This window comes from Ursus arctos, chromosome Y (assembly GCF_023065955.2).
Source record: "Ursus arctos isolate Adak ecotype North America chromosome Y, UrsArc2.0, whole genome shotgun sequence".
Lineage (NCBI taxonomy): Eukaryota > Metazoa > Chordata > Mammalia > Carnivora > Ursidae > Ursus > Ursus arctos.
The window spans coordinates 16,604,084-16,631,691 of NC_079874.1; the positions used below are offsets into that span (position 1 = coordinate 16,604,084).

At 39.7% G+C, this 27,608-nt stretch overlaps 1 protein-coding gene across 1 annotated transcript in view; it reads left to right on the top strand.

Annotated features, from left to right (window-relative positions):
- LOC130544284 (uncharacterized) overlaps window positions 1–27,608 on the top strand; it is a 36,978-nt gene that overhangs the window by 4,796 nt on the left and 4,574 nt on the right. Inside the window, exons 5-10 of the mRNA XM_057315340.1 lie at window positions 1,765–10,996; window positions 11,932–12,129; window positions 12,642–12,810; window positions 14,294–14,553; window positions 14,725–14,858; window positions 14,968–15,268. Of these exons, the coding sequence (XP_057171323.1) occupies window positions 1,765–10,996; window positions 11,932–12,129; window positions 12,642–12,810; window positions 14,294–14,553; window positions 14,725–14,858; window positions 14,968–15,268 (10,294 nt within the window). The remainder of the gene's footprint in view (window positions 1–1,764; window positions 10,997–11,931; window positions 12,130–12,641; window positions 12,811–14,293; window positions 14,554–14,724; window positions 14,859–14,967; window positions 15,269–27,608) is intronic.

The window sequence follows — 27,608 nt, forward strand, 5'->3', positions numbered from 1 at the left end:
CCAGAGTCTATGATTTGATAGAGAATAGTGCAATGTTTTGGTATGATATAATTTTGTTAATTTTCTTATAGAAATCTTTATTGTGAACAGTGGAGATACAATTATACGTACGTTTGGCTAGGTAAAGGGGATGCTTAAAATTTTGAGAGGAAAGTAGCTCTTCACAATAGAGACAAGATGTGTAAATGTAACAACCATTTAATTCATAGAAAATATTTGAATGGTAAAATGTGTAGGGGCACATGGTGGTAAGAAAAATATTCAAAAAATGAGGAAAAAAATAGGGGCGCCTGGGTGGCACAGCGGTTGGGCGTCTGCCTTCGGCTCAGGGCGTGATCCCGGCGTTCTGGGTTCGAGCCCCACATCAGGCTCCTCTGCTATGAGCCTGCTTCTTCCTCTCCCACTCCCCCTGCTTGTGTTCCCTCTCTCACTGACTGTCTCTATCTCTGTTAAATAAATAAAATCTTTTTAAAAAATGAGGAAAAAAATCGCTTTGACCATATTACAAAGTAATGGTCCATTGACTTGATTGATGAAGTCCTTGGAGTCACAGAAAGATTTTAATACAAAAAGATGCATTTTAGAAGAATCAAACATTTTCTGTTCTGAAAGGTGGTATGAAAGATGGCCTTTAAAATTAAATTAAAGAAGCCAGATTTATTTAGGACTCTAACCAAGTCTATTAAAAAGTATCTTTGTACTCTTCACATTTATTTCCTCTGATCTGGCATGAACTGAAAAAAACAATAAGAAATTATTCATTCATTAAATATTAAATGCCTAAACATGATTTAGTGCTATGCTAGAATTTAGCATTTTAAAAAAGCATATAATTATCCTTATCCTTATGAAGCTTGCAAATTATGGGAATGAAATAGAAGAGTAAAATGTTGAGGGTATAAAACATACTTTTAAGAAAACAATTGGTGATAGCAAAATGATGAAAATGTGCTATCAAAAAAGGAGAAATGCAGAACGTCTTTAAAAATGTTCTATTTGACCAAAAACCTAAAGCGCTTGAGAAATCAATCAAATGCAATTCCAGGCAGAGGAAACTACTGTGGAAAAATTTCTGTGAAGAATGAAGCAAATATAATGGTACCAAAATGAACAAAGGAAAAATTTGAGCTGAGATCAGAAACTAATTAAGAAAGACTTTGACTTGCCAGGAGGAGAAGAAAGCATGGAATAAGGTTGGGCATGACAATGGCTTGAAAATAAGAAACGATGACAACTTGAACCACAGTAATGGCAGTGGAGGTGATAAGGATAAACACAGTCATTACATATGATTGTATAAGTTGTGCCTTGCCTAAAAATATTCAGCAAAGGGAATAAGTGATATCCAAATAAGGAATGTTGAATATGTAATTGCTATTTAGAGTCTGGAAGTTTTCTCTAAAAACCCTCTGCCATTTGGTTTTTCTCTTTTAACTGGAGTTACACTTACGTGTAAGTCATATTCTGGAGTTTTGTGAAGTATACACCAGGTAACATTTATTATTGTGCACCATGTCATATGGGTATGTGGTAGAGAAATACATAAATTGTACGTATTTCAATGTACATATAGACAATATTATGTATATAATATATAACCTTTTTACAATGTATATATGTAGCCATATATCTTATAATTAATATATATCATATATTTATATATGGCTTATGTTACATATATTTTAATATATGTTTACTCTGTATGCTTATGTATCTGCCTGTTTGTCTCATATAAATATGCCTTACATTTTTTTCATCATTCAGGTACAGCAGGGTAGTCCTGTTCTCTGCCTCTTTGGCAACCGCTGGGAACTGGTAGGCCTGGTCAGTGAGTCCTCAATGGCCTGTTACAACCCTATTCTTGTCATCAAGACAGCCCCATATTTATCTTGGATGAAATGGCTTATCAAGACATCCCAGAAGCCGTTGGATCCGATTTTTTCCATACCCTGCAGTTTTACTTCTGGTGTAGAACATGGCCCACAAGACAGGCTTACCCTGAACAGGGGCACTGCCATTTTGACCTCCCATGGATTCTCTGTTCAGACATGGAAGAGAAGATTAGGCACTTCCCCACTGAACAGACAGCGCCGGAATCCTTCTCCTGTATTTTTCCGTTCAAATAATAGAGACTCTTTTCTTGTCAGTAGACAGTCACACCTTCAAACTAGTCAGCTACCCTCAACTATCAAATTCCCAATGATACAATCTTGGACCTCTCTTGTTACCAAACAACGGGATCCTTCTGATATGTTTGAGCCCTGGAATACCCCAATAACTGATACTTCTGAAACTTTGGTTCTTTCTGGACCCCCAAAGCCTCGAATACCTGATGAATTTATACCCCAGGAACTTTCTCTGAAAGATACAATGAAATATCAATACCAGACTATGACCAATTCAGTAAACTCCTGGGTTAATCCTTTAGCTGGTATAATTGGGCTTCATACTCTACCACTAGTTAATTCTGCTATATCCTGGCTTTTGTTTTCAAGTGGCATAGATGGGTCCCAACTTCTTTCTGGGGTTAATACTGTACAGTCTCAAGTTCAGTCTAGTAAGGTTCCTTTCCATGGTCAAATTCTAGCTAAACCGTGGTTAGAAATCACCCCTGATGTTGGACCTTGGACACATTCTGTACTTGATAAAACAGGAACAGTGATGCAAATCCAATCTAGTGAAGAGAATATTGGAAGCAAAATACACCATGTAGTTGATAGAGTGCACACTTCTTTTAAAACAGTAACTTATAACTTGAATGCATGGGTTCCTTTAACAGTTAATAAAAATGAATTCTGGACTCATTCCACACTAAATGCAGATGGATCTCAGTATCCTATAGGAACTCTTACCTTAGAACCCTGGTTTCAGTCAGTCTTAAATTTAGATGGATCCCAAGAACTTGTAGAAAAGACTAATGAATACTGGATTCACCCTGAATCTAAGTCACCTCAGCTATGGACTTCTTCAGCACTTAATATGCCTCTTACTTGGGTTCCATCTGCAAGCAACACTATTAAGTCTTGGGCACAATATAAAACTAGTCTGATCAAAGTATCAAGTCAAGTGGATAGAATAAGTCCATTGAGTAAACATGAGTCTATTATGGTCAAACCCCAGATTCAAACTGAAGATACAACCTGGTTTTTGATACAAACTATTACAAATGTAATTAAGCCTTTTATTCAGTCTAATGCTGATACAGTCAGACCCTGGACTATACCTGAAGCTGACATAGTCCAAACTTGGACCCAGCAAGAAACCCAAAGAATAAACCCACTAACTCAGCTGAAATCAAATATAATCAGACCATGGTTACAGACTAAAACTGAAAGAAACAGACCCTGGATTCAACCTAAGTTTCAAATAGTCAGACCTAGAGCCCAGACTGAAAATGGTAAAGACAAACATTGGACTCAGCCAGAAGCAGATATGATTAGATCCATGACCCACACTGATATTAAAACAGTCAGGCTTGGGAACAAGCCTAAAGCTGGTACAGCCAGATCCTGGTCATGGATTAGGTCTAATCAAAGGAGAGCAAGGTCCCAGCCAGACTTTCAAACACTCTACCCTTGGACTCAGCCTGAGGTTGATATAGTGAGATCATGGATGAAGCCTGAAGCATCAATATTAAGAATCTGGACACAGTCTAAAGTTAATACAGTTACACCATCGACAGGGCCTGAAGCTGAGGCAGCTAGACTTTGGTTGCAAATTCAAACCAATACAGTCAGATCATTGAGCCAATCCGAATCTCAAACAACCATTTCCTGGTCTGAGCTTGAAGCTGATAGAGTCAGATCTTGGCTGCAGAGTCAGATGCATACATTCAAACCTTGGGTTGAGACAGAATTTCAAACAGCCCACTCCTGGACCCAACCTGAAGGTAATATAGCCAGGCTTTGGGCTAAATCTGAGACTGACAGTGTCAGACATTGGTTTCCGACTCAAGTAGAGATAGCCACAACATGGACAGAGCCAGTATCCCAAACAGCCCACCACTGGATACAGTCCAAAACAAAAATAGTCAGGCCCTGGAACCAGCCTGTGGGAGACAAGCTAAGAGCCTGGATACAACATGGCATTTATACTGTAAGGCCCTGGGATGACCTTGAAGGTGATAAAGTTAGATTCTGGATGCAATCTGAATCTGATACAAGACCTTGGATTCAGCCAGATGTGGGTATAATCAATCTTGGGACACAAAATGAAGCTGATACATCAACACCATGGGCATGGGTGCAGGATGAGAATCCAGAAGTTAATCCCTGGGCACAGTCTGAAACTGAAACAGCTATACTCTCGACCCAGGGAGAAGTCCCAGCAATAAATCTTTGGACAGAGGTTTTAGTTGATACTGTCACAACATGGGCAAAGACTGAATTTCCAGGACAAAAGCTCTTGATGTATCCTTTATCTCATATGGTCACACAGTGGACTCAGCCTGAACTGACAGCGGCAAATCTCTGGACACAGCCTGTAGATGATACGGTCACTCAGTGGACCCAGGGTGAACCTTCAGAAATAAATTCCTCAACAAAAACTATAGCTGACACAGCCATGTGGACACAGGCTGACTCTCCAGCAGTGAATCCCTGGATATGGTCTGAAAATGATACAGTCATATCATGGACCCAGGATGAGTCCGTAGGAATAAATCCTTGGACACAGCCTATAGCTGATACAGTCACACAGTGGGCCCAGGGTGAACCTTCAGAAGTACTTCCTTGGGTGAAAATTATAGCTGATACACCATGGATGCAGGCTGAATCCCCAGCAATAAACCCCTGGACACAGACTGAAAGTGATATAGTCACACCATGGATGCAGGCTGAGTCTCCAGCAGTAAATCCCTGGACACAGTCTGAAACTAACACAGTCCTACTGTGGACTCAGGCTGAATCTCCAACAGTAAATCCCTGGATAGATACTGTAGCTGGGACAGGCACACAGTGGACCCACGCTGAATCTCTGGCAGTAAATTCTTGGACCCAGCCTATAGCTGATACAGTCACACTGTGTACTCAGAATGAGTCTCCATTATTACATTCCTGGAAAAAGTCTGAAACTCATACACTTACAACATGGACTCTGACAGAATCTTTAGCAGGAAATTCCTGGAAACAATATGAAACTGATAGTGCCTCAATGTGGACCAAAAAAGGAAATCTAGAAGTAAATCCCTGGACACAGTCTGAAACTGATACAACTTGGACCCAGGCAGAAACTCCAGGAGTAAATTTGTGGCCACAACCTATAACTGAAATAGTTTCACCATGGACTCTGGCTGAATCTCCAGCAGTAAACCCCTGGACAGAGACTGTATCTGATAGTGGTATACCATGGATCCAGGTTGAATCTCCAGCAGTAAATCCATGGACACAATCTATAGCTGATGTAGACACACTGTGGACTCTGGCTGATTCTATAGCAGTAAATCCCTGGACAGAGCCTATATCTGATAGTGTAATACAGTGGACCCAGAGTGAACCTCCAGCAATAAATCAGTGGACACAAACTGTATCAGATACAGTCACATCATTTACTGAGTTTGAATTTCCTGCAGTAGAAACCTGGACAGACCCATTGGCTGATGTCACATTGTGGACCCAGACTGAAACTCCAGTAGTAAATCCCTGGACAGAGACTGTAACTTCCACTGTCACACCATGGACCCAGACAAAATCGTCAGCAGTAAATCCACTGACAGAGGCTATAGTTGCCACAGTAATACCATGGAATCAGGCTGAATCTGTAGCAGTAAATCCCTGGATAGATGCTGTAGCTTTCACACTGTTGACTCAGGATCAGGCTCCATCAGTGAAACCCTGGACAGAGGCTGTAGCTTTCATAATCACACCACTGACTCTGGCTGAGTCTTTAGCAATAAAGTCTGTGAGACAGGAAGTATCTGATACAATCATATTCTGGAACCAAGCTGAATCACCTCTAGTACATCCCTGGACACAGTCTGAAACTGATGCAATCACACAGTGGACTCAGGGTGAGTCTCTAAAAGTAAATCCTTGGACACAACCTGTAGTTGACACAATCACACCATGGACTCATGTTGAGTTCCCAGAAGTAAATCCCTGGACAGATGCTGTAAGTGACACAGTACCACCAGTGAGCCTAGCTGAATCTCCTTCAGTACATCCCTGGACAACATTTGAAATTGATACAGTCACACTGTGGACCCAAGCTGAATCTCCTGCAATGAATCCCTGGACACAGTTTGAAACTGACACAGTCACACCATGGACCCAGGCTGAATCTGCTACAAGAAATCTGTGGATCCAGCCCAAAACTAATCTCGTCACACTGCAGACCCATGGTAGATACCCACCATTAAATTCCTGGGCACAGCCAGAAACTGACACATTTACATCATGGTCTCAGGTTGAGTCTCCAGCAGTCAACCCATGGACACAGTCTGAAACTGACACAATCACAACATGGACCCAAGCTGAATCTCCTGCAGTAAATCTCTGGACACAACCTGAAAATGTCACAGTCACACTGTGGATCCAGGCTGAATCCCTTGCAGTAAAACTCTGGGCACAGCCCGAAAATAACACAGTCACACCATGGACCCAGAATGAATCTCCAGAAGAAAACACCTGGACAGAGACTGTTTCTAAAACAGCCATACCATGGACCATGGGATTTTTTCCAACCATGAAGCCCTGGATAGAGACTATATCTGTTAAAGTCACACCAGCCACCAAATCTCAATTTTCAGAAGTAAAACTTTGGACACTGCAGTTGTCCAAAACATTGGACACTGAGGTAGGTACAGTCAAAATGTGGACTCAGTATGAATCTCCACCCTTAGTTCCCTGGACAGAAGCTATAGCTTCCATAGTCCCACTATGGACCCAGGTTGACACTCTAGCTGTAAATCACTGGACACAGCCTATAGCTTATAAAGTCATAAAATGGACACAGACTAAATTTCCATCAGTAAATACTTGGACTCAAGTTCAATTTCCAGCAGTAAATCCCTGGACACAATCTGAATCACCAGCTCTAAATATCTTGACAGAGTACAAATCTCCAGCCCTTAAATTATCAATTGAGCCTGAGGCTACTATAGTCACATTGTGGACTCAGATTGAATCTCCAGCAGTAAATCCTTGGATAGAGCCTGTAGCTTCCATAGTCATACCATGGACACAAGCTGAATATCCAGCAGTAAGTTCATTCACACAGGCTGTAACTGATAGAATTATACTCTGGACTCAGACAGAATCTCCAGCATTAACTCCCTGGACAAAGTCTGTAGCAGATACAGTCACAGTGTGGGCCCTGGATGAATCTTCAAGAGCAAAACTGTGGACACAGTTATTATCTTCATCAGATATATTTTGGACTCAAGCCAAAACAGTAAATCCTTGGTCTACTTTTGAAATATTCCCACCATTCACCCAAATTCAATCTGTAGTGGTTAAAACATGGACACGATTTGAGAGTGACACAGTCACAGCATTGACTCAGGGTCAGGCTCTTGCTATGAATCGCTGGACAGAGGCTGCCACTATCAGAGTCACACCATGGATCCAAGTTGTACCTCCAGCAGTAAATCCCTGGATAGAGGCTCGTGTATCCAGATTCACTCCATGGACCCAAGGTGTTCATCCAGGAGTAAATCCCTGGACAGAGGCTGGTGTATCCAGAGTCACTCCATGGACCCAAGCTCCTCCAGCAGTAAATCCCTGGACAGAGGCTGGTGCTTTCAGAGTCACTCCGTGGACCCAAGGTGTTCCTCCAGCAGTAAATCCCTGGACAGAGGCTGGCATATCCAGATTCACTCCATGGACCCAAGCTGTTCCTCCAGCAGTAAATCCCTGGACAGAGGCTGGTGCTTCCAGATTCACTCCATGGACCCAAGGTATTCCTCCAGTAGTAAATCCCTGGACAGAGGCTGGTGTATCCAGAGTCACTCCATGGACCCAAGGTGTTCCTCCAGCAGTAAATCCCTGGACAGAGGCTGGCATATCCAGATTCATTCCATGGACCCAAGCTCCTCCAGCAGTAAATCCCTGGACAGAGGCTGGTGCTTCCAGATTCACTCCATGGACCCAAGGTGTTCCTCCAGCAGTAAATCCCTGGACAGAGGCTGGTGTATCCAGAGCCACTGCATGGACCCAAGCTGTTCCTCCAGCAGTAAATCCCTGGACAGAGGCTGATGTATCCAGATTCACTCCATGGACCCAAGGTGTTCCTCCAGCAGTAAATCCCTGGACAGAGGCTGCTGTATCCAGAGCCACTCCATGGACCCAAGCTGTTCCTCCAGCAGTAAACCCCTCAACAGAGGCTGGTGTATCCAGAGTCACTCCATGGACCCAAGCTCCTCCAGCAGTAAACCCCTCGACAGAGGCTGGTGTATCCAGAGTCACTCCATGGACCCAAGCTCCTCCAGCAGTAAATCCCTGGACAGAGGCTGGTGCTTCCAGATTCACTCCATGGACCCAAGGTGTTCCTCCAGCAGTAAACCCCTCAACAGAGGCTGGTGTATCCAGAGCCACTCCATGGACCCAAGGTGTTCCTCCAGCAGTAAACCCCTCAACAGAGGCTGGTGTATCCAGAGTCACTCCATGGACCCAAGCTCCTCCAGCAGTAAACCCCTTGACAGAGGCTGGTGTATCCAGAGTCACTCCATGGACCCAAGCTCCTCCAGCAGTAAACCCCTTGACAGAGGCTGGTGTATCCAGAGTCACTCCATGGACCCAAGCTCCTCCAGCAGTAAATCCCTGGACAGAGACTGTTGCTTCCAGAGTCACTCCATGGACCCAAGCTGTACCTTCTGCCATAAATCCCTGGACAGAGGCTGGTGCATCCAGCGTCATGTCATGGACCCAAGATATACCTTCTGCAGTAAATCCCTGGACAGAGGCTGGTGCATCCAGAGTCACGTCATGGACCCAAGCTATACCTTCTGCAGTAAATCCCTGGACAGAGGCTAGTGCTTCCAGAGTCATTCCATGGACCCAAGCTCCTCGAGCAGTAAATCCCTGGACAGAGGCTGGTGCTTCCAGAGTCATTCCATGGACCCAAGCTCCTCGAGCAGTAAATCCCTGGACAGAGGCTGGTGCTTTCAGAGTCACTCCACGGACCCAAGATGTTCCTCCAGCAGTAAATCCCTGGACAGAGGCTGGTGTATCCAGATTCACTCCATGGACCCAAGCTGTTCCTCCAGCAGTAAATCCCTGGACAGAAGAAAGTGCATCCAGAATCAGTCTGTGGACCCAAGATGTTTCTCCAATAGTAAATCCTTGGACAGAGGTTGTTGCATCCAGAGTCATTCCGTGGACCCAAGGTGTTCCTCCAGCAGTAAATCCTTGGACAGAGGCTGGTGCTTTCAAATTCACTCCATGGACCCAAGCTCCTCCAGCAGTGAATCCCTGGACAGAGGCTAGTGCTTCCAGAGTCACTGCATGGACCCAATCTGTTCCTCCAGCAGTAAATCCCTGGACAGAGGCTGATATATCCAGAGTCACTCCATGGACCCAGCCTGTACCTCCAGCAGTAAATGCTTGGACAGAGGCTGTTGCTTCCAGAGTCATTCCATGGACCCAAGCTGTACCTTCTGCAGTAAATCCTTGGACAGTGATACTTGTTTCTACAGTTACACCATGGACCCAGGCTCCCTCTCCCCTAAATCCTTTGGCAGAGACTAAAGTTTCTACAGTGGGACTAGGAACTCAAAGTGATCATTCGTTAATAAAAATCTGGACATATTCTGTACTCTCCACCACTACATCCTGGACTCAGGCTGAATATCAAGCAGTAAGTTCATATATACCAAGTGTTACTAATACAGTCATATTTTGGACAATGCTTAAATCTGAGTCTAAGAAATCTTGGATACTACCTGAAGCTGGTATATTCAGTATTTCATTGCATCCTCAAAGTGATATTTCTCAATCGTTGATTCAAGGAGAAAATCAAGCATCTCTTCTGTCAACACATCCTGGAATTAATAATGTCAATACATGGACTTTGCCTGAATATGAAACACTGGTATCATGGATAGCGGCTTCGTCTCAAGCAGCCAGACTTTCACCCCTATCTGAAACTGGTATTAGCAGATATTGGTTTAAAACTGAAACAGAAAGAGTAAGAATCTTGACCCACTCAGAATTCCAAACAGTGAGTACTTTGACCCAGTTTGAAACTGGAACATTTGAGCCCTTGGCCCAACATGAAACTCATACAGTCATATCATGGATTCCAACTAAAACTGGTATATTCCACCTCTGGAATAAGTCTGAAAGAGACAGAGTAAGAAACGGGACCCTTTTTGGAGGTGATGCCTTACGACCATGGATTCAGATTGAAGCTAGTATGTTCAACCTCTGGATCCAGTCTAAAAGTAGTACAGTCACACCCTGGACCCAGCCTGAGTCTCAGTCAGTCAGTATCTGGACTGAAGGAAATACAGGCATATTTTGGTACTTGACTCAAAATGATGCAGTTAGTCCCTGGTCCCAACTTGAATCTCAAATGACATCTTCTGGGACCCAAAATGGTATAAGTAGCTCTTGGACTCCGTATGAAACTAGTAAAGTCAGATCCTGGACCAAGCTTGAAATCAGTACAGTGCAACCCTGGATTCAGGCTGAAACCGCTACAATTAGATCATGGGCCCAGTCTGAAAATGTAGGAATATACCCTGTGACCCAGTCAGAAACTGATACAATAATAGGACATTGGTTCCAGACTCAAATGGATTCAATGAAACCGTGGAACCAGCCTGAAGCAAATACAATTAGATCACGGACTCGACCTGAAACTGAAACAATCCAAATTTGGACCGAGAGAGAAAGTGAAGTAGTAAAACCTCCAACCTTATCTGAAGTTGATACAATTACATCTTGGTTACAGACTCAAAGTGATACAACTCGACTGCGGATTAAATCTGACTCCCAGTCTGTCAGTCCTTGGAGTCAGGCTGATGTTGGTATAAATCACCCCTGGACTCAGCAAAGAGGTACTGTGAATCAACCCTGGACCTACTCTGAAATCCAAACAGTCAGACCCTGGATGAAGCTAGAAGCTGATGCACTTAGATCTTGGTTCTACATTCAAATGAATAAAGTCAGACCATGGACCAATTCTGAATCTCAGATCTTCAGCTCCGGATTGCAGCCTGAAGTTGGTATGGTTCATCCTTGGATCCACCCTGAAACCCAAGCAGTCAGATCCGGGGCTTACCCTGAAACTGGTATTATTGCATCCTCTGCTATTCTTAAACATGAGAAAGTAAGAACATGGATCTGTACTGAAGTAGAAATCAGACCTGACAAGGCATTATAAACCTGATAGAATTATATCATTTGTTCCCTCTGAGGTTGAGCCAGATGGAGCAACTCTCTTAACTAGCCATTTCAGTTCCTGGTCTAAACATGTACCTTTTTTACCAATAGAAGTAATTCCTTCCCCAGATCAGTATTTTATAGCTTTGTCAACTGAGATAGCTACAACAGAAAGTCAATATCAAATCAATTCTCTCTGTTTTACTGAGCGCACAAACATTCCCTTTCTTCCCCTTTCAAATGCTTGGCTTCCTGAAAGACTTCATTACCTGAAGTTTGGCAATAAATTACAAATTACTAAAACAAATGAAAGTCCTGATGTAACATCTACTTCTCTTAGCTCCCTCTCTCCATCATTTTCCTTTCTCGTTCCTTGTTCTCTCCCATCACCATGTGCATTGTCCCATTCCTGTTCAGTCATTTCTTCTTGCACATTCCCTTTATTCTGTAGTTTCCCTTCTTGCGCCATTCTTTCTCCAGCAGCCTCCTCTCCTTTTCTCCTGCCCTTAGCCTCATCATCTGATAGCTCTGTCAAGGAACTTTCTTCCTTAAAATTTACTGAAGAGAGCATTTTTTCTCATACTTTTTTCATATCTGCTTGCTGTTCCAGCGACACTTTTAACAAAAGAACCTTCTCTGATGCCTGGATCTCAGTCTGGAACCAAGTCTGATCAGCCTGAACAAGATCCTCTCAAGTATTCAGAACTCAACGTTTCTTTGGCTGAGTGTCAACTGGGTGTGGTCTGGAAAGAGAGTGTCCAGGCTTTCTGGCTCTTCAAGACAGCTGTTATTTCTCATGAAACCACAGGCAAGTTCAGTGTAGTCATCTATTTGAGTTATTATCCTTGAGACCAAGCTCATTGTTAGAGTCCAAAGCAAGAGTTTCTGTATAGGTCAGAAGTCATGTCCTCATATTTGGGCAAAACAAAATTCAAACCTTTGTTTAGATCAGAGAATGGGCAACAGACAATAAAATCTTAACAGACATCTACATATTATGAGAAGACTAATTTTTGCTAGAAGCAGTTTGTTTTATAAATATAGTTCCTTTCAGAACATAATATAAAAATACTTTTAATGCTTAGAAATGGTTTATTCCATTTGAGAAATGAATAGACATGTTATTTTCAGAGAGTGTATTCAGACAGTCTCTGTTCCTATACCAATCTCTATAGGGTTAAAATTATGTATATTCAAGCACTTTCTTGAATTTGAAAATTTACAAGCACTTTTATAAACTTGAAAAATAGGAAATCAAACTGTTCAGGTAAAACAGGTGATAATACTAACTTCAACCTATTGAATGGATTCTTTCTGCAGAGTGTGGATTACGAACTGGCCTTGTTCCCCACTGTCCCAACTGCTGGGAGGCAGAAGTGGGTGAATTTCCTTGGATGGTTTCTGTGCAACTGTCTTTCTCCCATTTCTGTGCTGGCTCTATACTGAATGAACAGTGGATCCTTACCACAGCTAGATGTGCAAATTTCATGTAAGTCTGAGTAAGTTGTTTCAAGGTTGTTTAAAGAAGGTACATATCCATAAACATAATTAAAATTATTATAAAAAAGAATATTATATTTGTTAAGCCTTTCTTGTTGTTGTTGTTGTTGTTGTTGTTGTTGCCAAATGCAGGAACCAAATTCAGCTAATTGAAAGATACTTTGTATCCAGTGTGGACACCAGTAACTGGGGGGCAATGAGTAAACTCTCTACCTCAGTCTCTAATTATACAACATTAATTATTGAAGGGAAATTACAATGAAATAAACTTTTCTAAGCATAAGAGAATTTTCAAACAAATCAAACTATAATAATTCAGTGGGAGTTAGATAAAATTGAATGTCCTGTGCCATGTTGAAGAGTTGGGTAAATGTTCATTTGTTGGAGATGCAACTAAATTAACTTTTAACTTTATACAAGTTGGTTCCCTCCCTTGCTAAATGGTATATTTTAGGTATTCAATTAAAAATTCTAGATATTAATAAAATTGATCTCACTGTATTGCAGTGACCACAAATAATAAAGATGGCAAATACTTATTTAAAAAAAAGAAGGTACATATTCTGTTTGCTACAGAAATCAAATTTAGTGTATCTTCTTGTAGTAATCACATCTGATATATTTTCTTAACTAAAGAGAAAGTATCTCCTCTTGTATCTTGTCATTTCCTTAAGTATCCCTAAATTACTGTTTTACCTATTTTTCAGGGCTAATTTCATGATCCAAACCAATAGATATGTAAAAAGATACCTGTTTTGTATAATTTTAGCTATAATAAAATGAAAGTTTAAATAACTAACATATTAGGTTCACAGTTTTCCATTTTTTACTTCAACCATGTTATCTCTTAAATATATGAATCTGTAGGAGAATTATAACTATTTGAAAAATATTCTATTGAGTATAGTTTTATTTCTTCTTTTAATATAGTGAAATAAAGGCCAAAAAAGGAAGGGGCTCACTTGGCTGACGACATAGGGCTTTGTGCAATATTCATCGAAGTGACTCAAAATTCCCACCTGCACCCATGTGTCCTTTTGTTGTAGATGGCACACCAGAGGTGCCCCTAAGTCACCCTGCAAAAAACAAGGAGCAAAATGTCCATGTCAGTTTAAAGGAGAATAGGCCTCCAAAAAAGGAATAACTGTGCAATGTTATTTACGTTTTATGAAGTGAGATATTTCAACTCCTAACGTTCAAAATGTATTTCATGAAGTGTTAAATAATAAATAGTAGAATGCCTAATAATTTAAGTTAGGAATTTTCAATAAAGAAATCCTTTGCATTGTAATATTTACCTCCTCATTCCTGAAGATGTCTAAACATAGCATTCCTAATAAGACACAAGTAGAAAGGGAATAGGAGTAGTACTTTAATGCTCATCTGGACTTTATCTAATTCATGTTAACTCTAGAGTTCTTTTTCACATTGAAATATGTAATAATAAAATGCTTGATAAATTTCCCTCCCAGAAAAAACTCAGAAGCATTAGCCGTGGTCCAAGTGGGGCTTATTGATCTTCAGGAGCCTGCTCAAGCTCAAACTGTAGGCATTCACCGTGCCATGCCCTATCTAGGTCCCAAGGGACCTTTGGGTCCTGGGTTAATCTACCTGAAACAGCCACTGCATTTTCAACCCTTGGTGCTTCCTATCTGCCTAGAGGAGAACCTGGAGCAAGAGAAAAATATACAGCTGTATGACTGCTGGCTACCCAGTTGGTCCCTCATGAGAGGTGAGTAATGCAGAATAATTACAGGGATTTAATAAGATTGATATATTTGGAAAGAAGGAGTAAAATCCTTTCATGTAGTAGGATATTTGTTATTACCTTTTTCTTCAGCCATCTGTCTCCCTCCAACCTAGGGTAAACCTAAAATCCTCTCTCTTCTCCATTTTCCACTAGGAAGTCCTGGGATTCTGCAAAAAAGGCACCTAAGCATACTTCAAGTCAGCACATGTGCCCAGTTTTGGCCCAAGCTGAATGAATTCACATTCTGTGTAGAAGCCAAGAAAGCTATGGGCGAGGCTGGCTGTAAGGTGATACAGTTGAGGGGTGTGGAAAGCAGAACTTACTTCTTCAACACCAGAAGTTACTTGCCAGTCTCCTTTAAACTGACATGGACATTTTGCTCCTTGTTTTTTGCAGGGTGACTTAGGGGCACCTCTAGTGTGCCATCTACAACAAAAGGACACATGGGTGCAGGTGGGAATTTTGAGTCACTTCGATGAACATTGCACAAAGCCCTATGTCTTCAGCCAAGTGAGCCCTTTCCTTTTTTGGCTTCAGGGAGTTACACGGCCCAGCCATGCACCATGGTCCCAGCACGGGGCCATGACTACCTCTGCTTCCATCTCCCTTTCAGTCTCTACCTCTATGAATGCCTCGGCTTTTACTGCTACTCCTGCCTCTATCCGACCACAATTCATCTCTCTGCTGCAGCCGCAGAGTAAGGCCCAAGAAAATGGTAGTGAGGGAGGTATGGGGGAAAAAAAGGAAGAGAAAAGGATAATGGAATTAGAAAAGGAGGGGGAGAGATTTTTTCCAGAGAAATGCATGAGTTTTTAATACCAACCAAATAATAGGAATCATTAACCTCATAGCTTCCAAAGGTATTTCATACTTGGTGTATTATTTAACTTTCATAATATTTCTTTCTGATATAGATGACATGATTATAATAATTTTCTTCATTACTGTGATACCCATAGAAATAGAATGGTTTCATCACATTATTAGAATAGAAAGAGGAAACAAGCTTAGCATAGACACTCAAACTTTTTATTCTTCTAATACAAACTTCTTTACTACTACAGAGTCTTACAAATGTAATGTCAGAATTTTAAGTTAAATATATACTTTCCTTTTTTTTTCTTTTTATAATTTTTATTTTGTTATGTTAGTCACCATACAGTACATCCCTGGTTTTTGATGTAAAGTTCGATGATTCATTAGTTGCAATAACACCCAGTGCACCATGCAATATGTGCCCTCCTTACTACCCATCACCAGTCTATCCCATTCCCCTACACCCTTCCCTCTGAAGCCCTCAGTTTGTTTTCCAGAGTCCATAGTCTCTCATGGTTCATTCCCCCTTCTGTTTATCCCCCCTTCATTCTTCCCTTCCTTCTCATACCGATCTTCCTACTTCTTATGTTCCATCAATGAGTGAAATCAATATATACTTTCTTGCTAGTAATATTTAATGATTTCTCTAATATGCTATACTGAAATCTATTACATTGTGATCATCTTTCTTTTCCTGACTATTATGAAGTCTTATCATGCTGTCATACCTCACTTTATTTCTTTCCTTAGAAATTGATTTCTAGCACAATCATATTTCTTCATGTTATATGCTCATGTAATTAAACTTGTTTATCATGTTCATACTCCATAGTATACTCATATCCATAGTAAACAATGCTTTTAAAACATAACTGAGATTATCTAACAACTTTGGTCAGATATTTCAAAGTCCTTATCACTTTGACAATTTAAAGACTGTAATTCCCTGAATAGTCTAGATTCTATCTTCACCTATTCTCTTCCCTTTTTCCTTTTTATACATACCTTATCTATTACCATATTTTTTGTGTATGTATTAATTACTATTACTTCAACTCAAAACTTTTATGACAGACTCTAAACTTCACTTTCCTAAGTTGCAAACCTGAAAATTATATTTATTTATTTTTTTAATATTTTATTTATTTATTTGACAGACAAAGACAGCCAGCGAGAGAGGGAACACAAGCAGCGGGAGGGGGAGAGGAAGAAGCAGGCTCCTAGTGGAGGAGCCTGATGTGGGGATCGATCCCAGAATGCCGGGATCATGCCCTGAGCCGAAGGCGAACGCTTAATGACTGCACCACCCAGGCGCCCCTGAAGATATTTAAACTAACAATTGCCTATCACATTAAAGTTTTATTTTTTAAGTTTTTATTTAAATTCCAGTTAACATACAGTGTAATATTAGTTTCAGGTGTAGAGTATAGTGGTTTCACACTTCCATACATCATTCAGCATTCATCATGACAAGTGCCCTCCTTCATCCCCATCACCTAGTTCGCCTATCCCCCACCCCTTGGTAATCTTCACTGTGCTCTCTGGAGTTAACAGTCTGTTTCTTGGTTTGCCTGTCTCTCTCTCTTTTCCCCATGTTCATTTGTTTTGTCTTAAATCCCAAATGTGAGTGAAATCACATGGTATTTGCCTTTCTGTGAATGATTTACTTTGCTTAGCATAATTCCCTCCAGTCCTGTCTATGTTGCTGAAAATGGTGAGTTTTCATCCTTTTTGATAGCTGAGTAATATTCTATTGTATATATGGAGCACGTCTTCTTTTTTTTTAATGATTTTTTATTATATTATGTTAGTCGCCATACAGTACATCCCCAGTTTCCGACATAAAGCTCAATGTTTCATTAGTTGTGTATAACACCCAGTGCACCATGCAATACGTGCCCTCCTTACTACCCATCACCAGTCTATCCCATTCTTCCACCCCCCCTCCCCTCTGAGGTCCTCAGTTTGTTTCTCAGAGTCCATAGTCTCTCATGTTTCATTCCCCCTTCTGATTACCCCCCCTTTCTTTATCCCTTTCTTCCCCTACCGATCATCCTAGTTCTTATGTTCCATAGATGAGAGAAATCATATGATAGTTATCTTTCTCTGCTTGACTTATTTCACTTAGCATTATCTCCTCCAGTGCCGTCCATGTTGCAGCAAATGTTGAGAATTCTTTCTGATAGCTGAGTAATATTCCATTGTATATATGGACCACAACTTCTTTTTTTTTAAGATTTTTATTTATTTATTTGACAGAGACAACCAGCGAGAGAGGGAACAGAAGCAGGGGGAGTGGGAGAGGAAGAAGCAGGCTCTTAGTGGAGGAGCCCGATGTGGGGCTCTAACCCAGAATGCTGGGATCACGCCCTGAGCCGAAGGCAGTTGCTTAACCGCTGCGCTACCCAGGCACCCCCTGGACCACAACTTCTTAATCCAGTCATCTGTTGAAGGGCATCTTGGTTCCTTCCACGATTTAGCTATTGTGGACTTTGCTGCCCTGAACATTGGGGTGCATATGGCCCTTCTCTTCATTATGTCTGTGTCTTTGGGGTAAATACCCAGTAGTGCAATACCTGGGTGACAGGGTACCTCTATTTTTAACTTTTTGAGGAACCTTCCACACTGTTTTCCAAAGTGGGTGCACCAGTTTGCATTCCCATCAACAGTGAAAGAGGGTTCCTCTTTCTCTGCATCCTCGTCAACATGTGTTGTTTCTTGTATTTTTTATTTTAGTCATTCTGACTGGTGGGGTGGTATCTCATTGTGGTTTTGATTTGTATTTTCCTGATGACAAGTGATATTGAGAATCTTTCACGTGTCTGTTAGCCATCTGGATATCTTCTTTGGAGAAATGTCTATTCAATTATTTTTATATTTTATATACTAAACCTTTATCAGATATATTGTTTGCAAATATCTTCTCCCATTCTGTAGGCTTCCTTTTAGTTTTATTGACTGTTTCTTTTGCTGTGCGGAAGCCTTTTATACTGATGAAGTCTTAATAATTAATTTTTGCTTTTTGTTTTCCTTGCCTCTGGAGATGTAACTAGTAAGAAGTTGCTGCAGCTAATGTCAAGAGAAGTTACTGTTCTGTGCTCTCTTCTAGGATTTAATGGATTCAGCTCTCACATTTAATCCATTTTGAATTTAGCTTTGTGTATAGTATAAGAATGGTCCAGTTTCATTCTTCCACATGTAGCTGTCCAATTTTCCCAGCACCATTTGTTGAAGAGACTGTCTTTTTTCCTTTGGATGTTTTCCTCCCCCTCCCCTCCCCTCCCCTCCCCTCCCCTCTCCTCTCCTCTCTCCTCTCCTCTCCTTTCCCCTTTCCTTTCCTCTCCTCTCCCCTCCCCTCCCCTCCCCTCTCCCCTCTCCCCTCCCCCCTCCCCTCTTCACTCCTCTCCCCTTCCCTTCCCTTTCCCCCTTCCTCCCTCCCTCCATCCCTCCCTCCCTTCCTTCCTTCCTCTCTCCCTCCCTCTCCCTCCCTGCCTCTCCCCCTCCCTTCTTCCTTCCTTTCTTCCTTCCTTCCTTCCTTCCTTCCTTCCTTCCTTCCTTCCTTCCTCCCTCCCTCCCTCCCTCCCTCCCTCTCTCTCTCTCTCTCTCTCTCTCTCTTTCTCTTTCTTTCTTTCTTTCTTTCTTTCTTTCTTTCTTTCTTTCTTTCTTTCTTTCTTTCTTTCTTTCTTCTTTCTGGTTTAATATTCTTTTTTTCCTTCTTTTTTATTATATTATGTTAGTCACCATACTGTACATCCCTAGTTTTCTATGTAAAGTTCCATGATTCATTAGTTGTGTATAACTTTGGATGTTCTTTCCTGCTTTGTCGAAGATTAGTTGACCACAAAACTGTGGGTTTATTTCTGGGTTTTTTACTCTATTTTATTGATCTGTTTTTGTGTATTATATATCTGTGTGTTCAGGACCTGTCAAATACTGTTTTGCTGATGACAGCCTTGTGATATAACTTGAAGACTAGAATTGTGCTGCTTCTAGCTTAGCTTTTCTTTTTCAACATTGATTGACAAAAAAATTTCTTCAGTTGGCCAACTGAACATAATAATAAAAATATATATGTAAAATAATTTTAAAAATAAAGCTCTTCTGTGGCTCTGCACAAATTTTTGGATTATTCTAGCTCTATGAAAAACCCTGGTGGCATTTTTTCTAATGTTTTTTTATTATATTATGTTAGTCACCATACAGTACATCCCTGGTTTCCGATGTAAAGTTCAATGATTCATTAGTTGCGTATAACACCCAGTGCACCATGCCATACGTGCCCTCCTTACTACCTATCACCAGTCTATCCCATTCCCCCACCACCCTCCCCTCTGAGGCCCTCAGTTTGTTTCTCATAGTCCATAGTCTCTCATGCTTCATTCCCCCTTCTGATTACTCCCCTTTCTTTATCCCTTTCTTCCCCTACCGATCTTCCTAGTTCTTATGTTCCATAGATGAGAGAAACCATATGATAATAGTCTTTCACTGCTTGGCTTATTTCACTTAGCATTATCTCCTCCAGTGCCGTCCGTGTTGCAGCAAATGTTGAGAACTCGTTCTTTCTGATAGCTGAGTAATATTCCATTGTATATATGGACCGCAGCTTCGTAATCCAGTCATCTGTTGAAGGGCATCTCGGTTCCTTCCACGATTTAGAAATTGTGGATAATGCTGCTATATGAACATTGGGGTGCATATGGCCCTTCTCTTCACTACGTCTGTATCTTTGGGTAAATACCCAGTATTACAATGGCTGGGTCGTAGAGTAGCTCAATTGTTAACTTTTTAAGGGACCTCCACACTGTTTTCCAGAGTGGCTGCACCAACCTGCATTCCCACCAACAATGTAGGAGGGATCCCCTTTCTCCACATCCTCTCCAGAAATTGCTGTTTCCTGCCTTGTTAATATTTGCCATTCTAACTGGCATAAGGTGGTATCTCAGTGTGGTTTTGATTTGAATTTCCCTGATGGCTAATGATTTTGAACATTTTTTCATGTGTCTGTTAGCCATTTGTATGTCATCATTGGAAAAGTGTCTGTTCGTATCTTCTGCCCATTTTTTGATGTATTTATTTGTTTCTCGTGTATTGAGTTTGAGAAGTTCTTTGTAGATCTTGGATTCCAGTCTTTTATCTGTAGCATCATTTGCAAATATATTCTCCCATTCCGTGGGCTGCCTATTAGTTTTTTTGACTGTTTCCTTGGTTGTGAAGAAGCTTTTTATCTTGATGAAGTCCCATAAATTCATTGTATCTTTGTTTCTCTTGCCTTTGGGGATGTGTCATGAAAAAGTTTGCTTTTTCCAATGTCGTAGAGGTTGCTGCCTATGTTCTCCTCTAGGATTTTGATGGATTCCTGTCTCACATCGAGGTCTTTCATCCATTTGGCATTTATTTTTGTGTATGGTGTGAGAGAGTGGTCAAGTTTCATTCTTTTGCATGTAGCTGACCAATTTTCCCAGCACCATTTATTGAAGAGACTGTCTTTTTCCCACCGGATGTTTCTTCCTGCTTTGTCAAAGATTAGTTGCCCATAGAGCCGAGGGTCCATTTCTGGGTTCTCTATTCTGTTCCATTGGTCTATGCGTCTGTTTTTGTGCCAGTACCATGCGGTCTTTGTGATCACAGCTTTGTAGTACAGCTCGAAATTCGGCATTGTGATGCCCCCAGCATTGTTTTTCCTTTTCAACAGTTCCTTGGCAATTCGGGGCCTTTTCTGGTTCCATACAAATTTAAGGACTATTTGTTCCAGTTCTTTGAAAAATGTCCTCGGTATTTTGATCGGGATAGCTTTGAAAGTGTAGACTGCTCTGGGTAGCATGGACATTTTACTATGTTAATTCTTCCAATCCATGAGCATGGAATATCTTTCCATCTTTTTGTGTCTTCCTCAATGTCTTTCAAGAGTGATTTGTAGTTTCTAGAATATAGGTCCTTTACGTCTCTGGTTAATTCCAAGGTAACGTATGATTTTTGGTGCTATTGTAAATGGGATGGATTCCCTAATTTCCCTTTCCTCAGTCTCATTATTTGTGTATAGAAATGCAACTGATTTCTGAGCATTGATTTTGTATCCCACCACATCCTGGTGGCATTTTGATAGGATTGCATTAAATTTGTAGATTGCTAGGTTGTAGACATTTTCACAATAACTTTTCTTCCATTGCATGACTGTGGAATATCTGTCATATTTTGTATGCTTTATAAATTCTTTCATCTGTGTTTTACAGTTCAGAGTACAGATATTTCATCCCTCTGGTTAGATATATTCCTAGATATTTTAATTTTTGTGTGTGTGAAACTGTAAATGGGATTGCTTTCTTAATTTCTTTTTGCTGTTCATTATTGATGTGTAGAAATGTAACAGATTGCTGTACATTGAGTTGTATCCTGTGACTTTATCAGTTCAACCTGAATTTTTTTTGGATTCTTGTGGATTTTCTATATATAGCGTCATGTCATCTGCAGGTAGTGAAAGTTTTAGTTCTTTCTTGCTGATTGGATACCTTTTATTTCTCATTCTTGTCTGATTGCTGAGGCTAGACTTCTAATACTATGTTCAGTAACAGTGGTGAGAGTGGGTATCCTTGTTTTTTTTTTTCCTAACCTTAAGGAGAGAGCTCTGTTTTTAGCCTTTACAGATGATGTTTTCTGTGGGGTTTTCATATATTACATTTATGTTGTTGAGGTATGTTCCTTCTAAATCTACCTGGTTGAGAATTTTTATCATGAATGAATATTGTACTTTGTCAAATGCTTTTTCTGCATCTATTGAAATAATCATTTGGTTTTATCCTTTTATTGATGTGGTTTATCACATTGATTGATTTGTGACAATTGAACCCCCCTGCAGCTCAGGAATAAATCCAATCGATTTGGTGAATGATTTATTTAATGTATTGTTAGATTTGAATTGCTAATATTTTATCAGGAATTTTTCCATCCATGTTCATCAGAGATGTTGGCCTGTTGTTGTCTCTTTTAGTGGAGTGTTTGTCTGGTTTTGATTTTAGAGTAATTATGTCCTAATAGAATGGATTTGGAAGTGATCCTTCCTTTTCTGTTTTTTGGGATAGTTTGAGAAGAATAGGTATTAACTCTGAATGTTTGGTAGAATTCACCTGGGGAGCCATCTGGTACTGGACTTTTGTTTGTTGGGAGTTATTAAATCATTATTATAACTGATTCAATTTATATGTTGGTAAATCAGTCTTTTCAAATTTTCTATTTCTTCCTGTTTCTGGGAATTTACCCAATTCTTCCATGTTGTCCAGTTTGTTGGCATATAGTTTTTCCTATTTTCGTATAATTATTTCTATATCTGTTCATATATCTGTGGTGTTGGTTGTTAATTTTATTTATTTTAGTCCTTTCTCTTTTCTTCCTGATAAATCTGCCTGGAGGCTTATCAAATTTATTGGTATTTTTCAGAGAACCAATTCCTGGTTTCATTGATCTATTCTATTGTTGTTGTTTTTAGTTTCTATATTATTTATTTCTGCTTTCATGTTTTAAATTTCCTTCCTTCTCCTGGTTTTCAGTTTTGTTTGTTGCTCTTTCTCTAGCTCCTTTAGGTGTAAGGTAAGGTCGTGTACTTGAGATTTTTCTTGCATATTGAGGTAGGTCTGTATTGCCGTATACTTCCCTCTTAGGACCACTTTTGATGCATCTCAGCAATTTTGGATTGTTGTATTTCCATTTTCATTTGCTTCCATGTACGTTTTTATTCCTTCTCTGATTTCCTGGTTGACCCATTTATTATTTAGTATGTTGTTTAACTTCCATGAATTTGTGGCTTTCCAGATTTTTTTCTTGTTGACTTCTTGTTTTATAGCATTGTGGTCAGAAAAGATGCGTGGTATGACTCTAATCTTGAATTTGTTGAGGCCTGTTTTGTGGGCTTACATGTGATCTGTTCTGGGGAATGACCCATGTGCACTTGAAAAGAATGTGTCCTCAGCTGTTTTAGGATGGAATGTCATGAATATATATGTTAAGTCTATGTGGTCCATTACTTTATTTATTTATTTATTTATTTATTTATTTATTTATTATTTATTTACTTATTTACTTACTTATTTACTTATTTATTTACTTATTTATTAAACATTATTATCATTTATTTTTTGAGAGTGTGAGAAAACTACATATGGTAGTAGATAAGAAATATTTTAAAAGAGTTTTTAAAAACCATTAATTAGGTAGATGTAATACAGTGATCTGAAGATTCTGTCTTGCTTTCCTTTTTTAAAATATTTTTTATTATATTATGTTAGTCACCATACAGTACATCCCCAGTTTTTGATGTAGTGTTCCATGATTCATTACTTGCGTATAACACCTAGTGCTCCGTGCAATACGTGCCCTCCTTGCTACCCATCACCAGTCTATCCCATTCCTCCACCCCCTCCTCTCCGAAGCCTTCAGTTTGTCAAAGCCCTTGTTTCTTTTTGATTTTCTGTTTGGATGATCTGTCTATTGATGTAAGTGTGGTGTTCAAGTCCCTTGCTATTATTGTATTATTACTGCTGAGTTTCTTAATGTTATTAACTACTTTATGTATTTGGCTGCTCCCATGTTGGGTGTATAAATATTTACAATTGTTAGTTCTTCTTGTTGGATTGTCCACTTTATGATTATATAGTGCCTTTTTTTGTCTCTTGTTAACAGTCTTTATTTTAAAGTCTAGTTTGCCCAATAAAAATATTGCCACTCTGGCTTTCTTTTTTACAGCCATTCACATGATAAATGTTTTCCATCTCCTCATTTAAATCTGCAGATGTCTTTAGGTCTAAAATGAGTCTGTGGTAGACACCATGTAGATGGGTCTTTTTTTTTCATCCATTGTGTCAATCTTTGTCTTCTTATTGGAATGTTCAGTCTATTTACATTCAACATAATTATTGCTAAAGACATATCAATGTATTTGTTTTGTGATTGTTTATGAAGATTTTCTTTGATCCTTTCTTGTCTTTTCCTCTTTAATGATTTGCTGATTTTCTTTAGTGATATAGTTGGATTATTTTCTCTTTATTTTTCGCATATTTATTAGTGGTTTTGATTTATGATTACCATTAGGTTTGTATATAATATCTTCTACATATAGCAGTCTATATTAAGTTCATGGTCATTTAAGATTGAACCCATTCTTTACTCATTTACTCCTTTCATTTTAATATATTCTGTTATTTATTTAGTTAGTTTACTTAGTTATTTTTGAGAGAGAGAGAGCATGAGCAAGAAGGGAGGGACAGAGAGAGGGGGAGAGAGAGAATCTTAAACAGGCTCTATGCCCAACATGGAGCTGGACTTGGGGCTCCATCTCACAACCTTAAGATCATGAACTGAGCCGAAATCTAGGGGCTTAACCAAATGAACCACCCAGGCCCCCTATGCTGTCATATTTTAAATCCTTTTATTTTCTGAGTTCCTTGCATGAAATTTTATAAAAATATTCATTGTACTGCTTTTATGTTTCCTCCCTTCATATTGTAACTTTTGGTTTCCTGTTTCTACGCAAAGAGTCCCCTTTTAATATTTCTTGCAGAACTGGTTTACTGGTCTCCAGCTCCTTTAGTTGTCCTTTTTCTGGGAAACTCTTTATCTTTCCTTCTATTCTGAATGATACTCTTGCTAGGTAGAATACTCTTGGCTGCAGATTTTTCCCATTCAGCACTTTGAATATATCAGGCCACTCCTTTCTGCTGAAAATCCACTCTTATCCTTATGGGTTTTCCCTTGTATGTAACTGTCTTCTTTTTTCTAGCTGCTTTCAAAATTTTGTCTTGTTACTATATTTTCCTAATTTGATTACAATATATCTTGGTGTGGATCTGCTTTTGTTGATTTTGTTGAGGGGTTTCTGTGACTCTTGGATCTGGATATGTTTTCTTCTTCAGATTATGGAAGTTTCAACTACTATCTCTTTAAATAAATTCTCTGCCCCCTTTTCCTTCTTCCTGGCTGCAATAAAATGCATATTATTACATTTGATGGAGTCACTAAGTTTATTCTCTTTTTATGTACTGCTCTCTTCTCTCTTTTGTCCAGCTTGATTACATTTCATTATTCTGTATTCTAGATCATTAATTTGTTTCTCTGTTTCTTCTAACTCAGTTCTTCAATTCCATCAAGAATGTTTCTCATTTCATTTATTCAGCCATTTATCTCCTATGTTATTTTTTGTGTTAGTTGTCTCACTGATGCCTTCCGCTCTATTCTCAATCCAGTGATTATCCTTATGACCGTTATTTTGAATCCTCTATCAAGCGTGTTATTTATATCTGTTTTGCTTAGACATCTGGCCCTGTCCTTTTTAAAAATTTTTGTTTTTATTATGTGATGATAGTCCCATACAGGGCATCATTAGTTTTTGATGTTGTGTTCCATGATTCATTCTTCGCATATAACACCCAGTGCTCCATGCAATATGTGCTCTCCTTAATACTCATTACCATGCTAGCTCACCCTCCCCACCCCCCTCCTCTCTGAAACCCTCAGTTTGTTTCCCAGAGTCCATATTCTCTCGTGGTTCATTCCCCCTTCTGTTTACTCCCCCTTCATTCTTCCCTTCCTTCCACTGTCTCTGCTATTCCTTATGTTCCACAAATGAGTGAAACCATACGATAATTGTCTTTCACTTAGCATAATCTCCTCCAGTCCTGTCCACTTTGCTGCAAATGGTGGGTAATCATTCTTTCTGATGGCTGAATAATATTCCATTATATAGATGGATCACGTCTTCTTTATCCATCCAACTGTTGAAGGGCATCTCGGCTCCTTCCTCCTGTCCTATTGTGAACAATGCTGCTATGAACATTGTGGTGCATATGGCCCTTCTCTTCACTACATCTGTATCTTTGGGTAAATACCCAGTAGTGCAATGGCTGGGTCATAGGGTACCTCTATTTTCAACTTTTTGAGGGACCTCCACACTGTTTTCCACAGTGGCTGTACTAACTTGCATTCCCACCAACAGTTTAAAAGGGATCCCCTTTCTCCACATCCTCTCCAACATTTGTTGTTTCCTGCCTTGTCCATTTTTGCCATTCTAACTGGCATAAGGTAGTATCTCAAACGGTTTTGATTTGAATTTCCCTGATGACTAATGATTTTGAACATTTTTTCATGTGTCTGTTAGCCATTTGAATGTCTTCATTGGAAAAGTGTCAGTTCATATCTTCTGCCTATTTTTTCATTTGATGATTTGTTTCTCGTGTATTGAGTTTGAGAAGTTCTTTGTAGATCTTGGATACCAGCCTTTTATCTGTAGTTTCATTTGCAAATATCTTCTCCCATTCTGTGGGTTGCCTCTTTGTTTTGTTGACTTTGCTGTGCAGAAAATTTTATCTTGATGAAGTCCCAAAAGTTCATTTTTTCTTTTATTTCCCTTGCCTTTGGAGATATGTCATGAAAGAAGTTGTTGTGGCCAGTGTTGAAGGGGTTACAGCCTATGTTCTCCTCTAGGATTTTAATGGATTTCTGTCTCACATTGAGGTCTTTCATCCATTTGGAATTTATCTTTGTGTATGGTATGAGAGAGTGGTCAAGTTTCATTCTTTTGCCTGTAGCTATCCAGTTTTCCCAGCACCATTTATTGAAGAGACTGTCTTTTTTCCACCGGATGTTTCTTCCTGCTTTGTCAAAGATTAGTTGCCCATAGAGTTGAGGGTCCATTTCTGGGTTCTCTATTCTGTTCCATTGGTCTATGTGTCTGTTTTTGTGGCAGTACCATGCTGTCTTTGTGATCACAGCTTTGTAGTGCAGCTTGAAATCGGGCAACGTGATACACGCAGCTTTGTTTTTCTTTTTCAACATTTCTTTGGTGATATGGGGTCTTTTCTGGCCACACAAATTTTAGAATTGTTTGTTCCAGCTCCTTAAAAAATGTCATTGGTATTTTGATCAGGATGGTGTTGAAAGTGTAGATTGCTCTGGGCAGCATAGACATTTTAACTATGTTTATTCTTCTGATCCATGAGTATGGAATGTTTTTCCATCTTTTTGTGTCTTCTTCAATGTGTTTCATCAGTGTTCTGTAGTTTCTAGAGTATAGATCCTTTACCTGTCTGGTTAAGTTTATTCCGAGATATCTTATGGTTTTTGGTGTTATTATAAATGGAATCAATTCCCCAGTTTCTCTTTCTTCAGTCTCATTGTTCATGTATAGAAATGCAACTAATTTCTGAGCATTGATTTTGTTTCCTACCACTTTACTGAAT